Source organism: Leptonychotes weddellii, chromosome 8, assembly GCF_054177405.1.
Source record: "Leptonychotes weddellii isolate Sample4059 chromosome 8, ASM5417740v2, whole genome shotgun sequence".
Taxonomy (NCBI): Eukaryota; Metazoa; Chordata; class Mammalia; order Carnivora; family Phocidae; genus Leptonychotes; species Leptonychotes weddellii.
Window position 1 is genome coordinate 34,856,137 of NC_138376.1, and position 3,083 is coordinate 34,859,219.

At 40.4% G+C, this 3,083-nt stretch overlaps 1 protein-coding gene across 2 annotated transcripts in view; it reads right to left on the minus strand.

Moving 5' to 3' along the window:
• Nucleotides 1-279: 279 nt before the first annotated feature.
• ENPP5 (ectonucleotide pyrophosphatase/phosphodiesterase family member 5) overlaps nucleotides 280-3,083 on the minus strand; it is a 10,389-nt gene continuing 7,585 nt past the window's right edge. For both annotated transcript variants that reach the window (XM_031040307.2, XM_006744447.3), the window contains exon 4: nucleotides 280-2,836. In XM_031040307.2, the coding sequence (XP_030896167.2) occupies nucleotides 2,409-2,836 (428 nt within the window). In that variant the 3' untranslated portion in view covers nucleotides 280-2,408. The remainder of the gene's footprint in view (nucleotides 2,837-3,083) is intronic.

Consider the following 3,083-nt stretch of genomic DNA (forward strand, 5'->3'; position numbering starts at 1 on the left):
TGGGCGGGGGAGGTACTCCATTCTTCTGACCTTAAAAAAATTCTCACAATTTGTAAGATCAGCTAGCCTAAATTTTATTTCTATGTGCTCATTTGTGTTCAGTGCATACAAAGCTTGACCATGCAGATGTGCAGATAAAACAACAAAAAAGCTCTCAAGGTGTGATGCGTGACTAGATGTCCCAGTGAAAGTTAAAATTGTACTTTCCTTCAGGTAAACTCTACTGCTTATATTTTACAGGAAACGAAGTATGTGTAAATAAAAGAAACCATGCAGTAATCCAATATTCAGATCAGAATTTTAATGATTTCATCAATGGTACAGCATTTGCTTTCCTCTTACCACTAAGGCAATTCTAAAATGAATTTAATGCAACAATTTTTAAATGTACAGACAGCATTTAAACAGTAATGCGTTTAAATCGACCAGTTTCATCTTTTGGTCATTATCCTGGCATCTCAGTGATGCTGGTAAAGTTCACAGCTATGCAGCAAGCCAAGAGGAGAGGCCACTGAGGATTCCAAAATGTCTCCTTCAGAGACTTCTTGAGTTTGCCATCTACCATCTAACTTCTCAGCTTTTTAATGCCAGTACCCGTCCAGGAATTCCATTCTATTTGATTAAAAGGCTTTGCAATGAAATGAGAATCAAGGGCCAAACTTCTTTATTGGTATCATTTAAAAAATAACGCATTCGCTTTATTCTAAATAGTACTTAAATTCAACTCTATTTTTGAAGGTGAAACGACTTTTGTTCTTTATATCTGCTTTACCTTTTCTTTCTAGAATACCTACACCATTTTACCTAATCATGAGCCAGTTGGTGCATTAATATACACAAAATCACAGTATCATCTATGGGCCATCTGTCTATATAATTTTTTTTTCAAAGAAAGCTGTTCTTTCCAGGGTTTTCTCTTTCCTCTAGGAAACGACAGGTAAACCCTAGGTCCCCCCAACCTGACTACTTCAGAGATCTAAAGCACAGCTTTGGTGGTTGAAACGAGAGGAGCTGAGTGACCATACAGATGTCTGTGAACCTGACTTCATCTTTGATCCCTCTGAGCACCTGGTGAGTGGGTGTCCCACTATTTCAGGAACTGAGGCTATGATCTCAGTTCCTCTTGTTTCAATACCTGTCCCCGCTAAGAGCTATTTCACTGGTTTCTGCCATGAGGCACCCTTCAGCACTGCTCTAGGGACAGTGGGAACATCTCAGACAAGGTCCCACTTAATTTTCCTTCCCTAACTCCGCACAGCCCTTCTTGTGGATCAAGTGGCCTACATTTTACCTAACATAGCTTGTGCTCTCTTGGGACTGGATCTGCAAATGCTCAAGTCTTAAAGATGCTCGTGCTCTCTTACTACATGTTACCAAAAAGAAAACATTGTTGTATCTTATGTGATTTTTAATGTGATTAATAGTGATTTAATTTTCAAAGAAGCAAATAACTACAGAACAAGAAGAAAAGCTTATTGCTGGGATGGTCTCCGATGGCTTCTGTTCACAGTAGACTACATAGGAAGGACACGGACTACATAGGAAGGACACGGATATCACGGTGTCTTCATTATTATAGAATCAGAGCAAAATGACTCCTCAGAAAACAGCAATCATGAATTTCATGACAGATACGGCATGTTTAGAATGAATCCGTCAGTACTTGAACCTTTTTTTTTTTTTTAAGAAAAATAAAATGAAAACCCATGTCTTTTAGAAAGAAGTATGAGAAGGAATGCCCACAGATGCATCCTGCTGTTGGGAATGCATCTCTCCAAAATTCGATGTACAAAGGTTGTCACATTTAATTTCCAACAGTTTTGACTTTCTTTTTGCACTCCCGGTTTAAGGAGACAGATTTTGACATTTTTCAGGAATTATTTGAAATTTCATTCAGTTTGAACAACAAATAACAAGTATTCTGTGATGTGGGCAGAAAAAAATTTGTTTTTCAACCAAATTATAAGACATAATCGTCAGTAAAGTGCATTTCATATAAAAGTACCCATTAGGAGAGTAATTTAAAGTGCAATACATAAGGTACTTTAATTAGTGCAAAGGTGCTAAATATATATATATTATATGTGCCATGTCCAAATAAAGCAGGATTTTATCTTCCCCTAAGCCAGAGAGAATAAGAGATTCATACTTCCCCACTTTAATCCTTTGTGGGTATGTGTACTTGGTGTGTGTGTGTGTGTGTGTGTGTGTGTGTGTGCGTGCGCGCACACACGCTCCTGTCTATAACTGCCTAATGATGTGTGTGTGTGTGTGTGTGTGTGTGCACGCGCGCTCCTGTCTATGTTTATAACTGCCTAATGATCTGGGCAAATGCCTGAAACTGGTTTCCTAGAATCTGAAACCTTTAAACACTGAAATAAGTACACCGTCTCCACTTCAAAGTAGCATTAGGCTTGTAACAACGGTTGAGCGATTTCAGCCTGCATGTCTGGTAAGGCAGGTATTTGACTGCGAAGTAAATGTTTAATGAAAATTACAAAAAATACAATCACCAAAATGCTGCCGAGCGACACCCCTAGGAAATAAGCATAGGGCTCCTCACGCTCGTCTTCTCCGGGCTCCACGCTGCCACGGACGAGCGTGGGACTCGGTGCGCGAGGACGTGCTCCCGGGCTTGCTGAGCTGAGCAGATCCCGGACACTCTCGAGCGATCCGTTGTGCGGCATGCCTGTGACGTTGAGGAGGTGGCAGAGCAGAGGGTACAGATCTGTGGAGTTCATGGCTTCCTTCGTGAAATTCTTCCTGAAGGCAGGACCGTGGGCTAAAAATATCGGATGCATGTCTGCTAGTGCATTATCGTAACCGTGGTTGCCTACTGGAAAGGTAACACGAATGAATACGTTAGCCCACTGGAGGGCATTAAAAACGAAAATAACTGTTGTACTGTCCAATTCCGAACTTAAAGGCAAAGTTTAACTCATTGATCTTTTAAAAGAAAATAATCTTTTAGGAACAATCTCTGCTGCTGTCAACATCATCATTCACTTTAGAAAATGAAAAGTCAAGGGTGCCTGGGTGGCTCAGTTGGTTAAGCGACTGCCTTCGGCTCAGGTCATGATCCT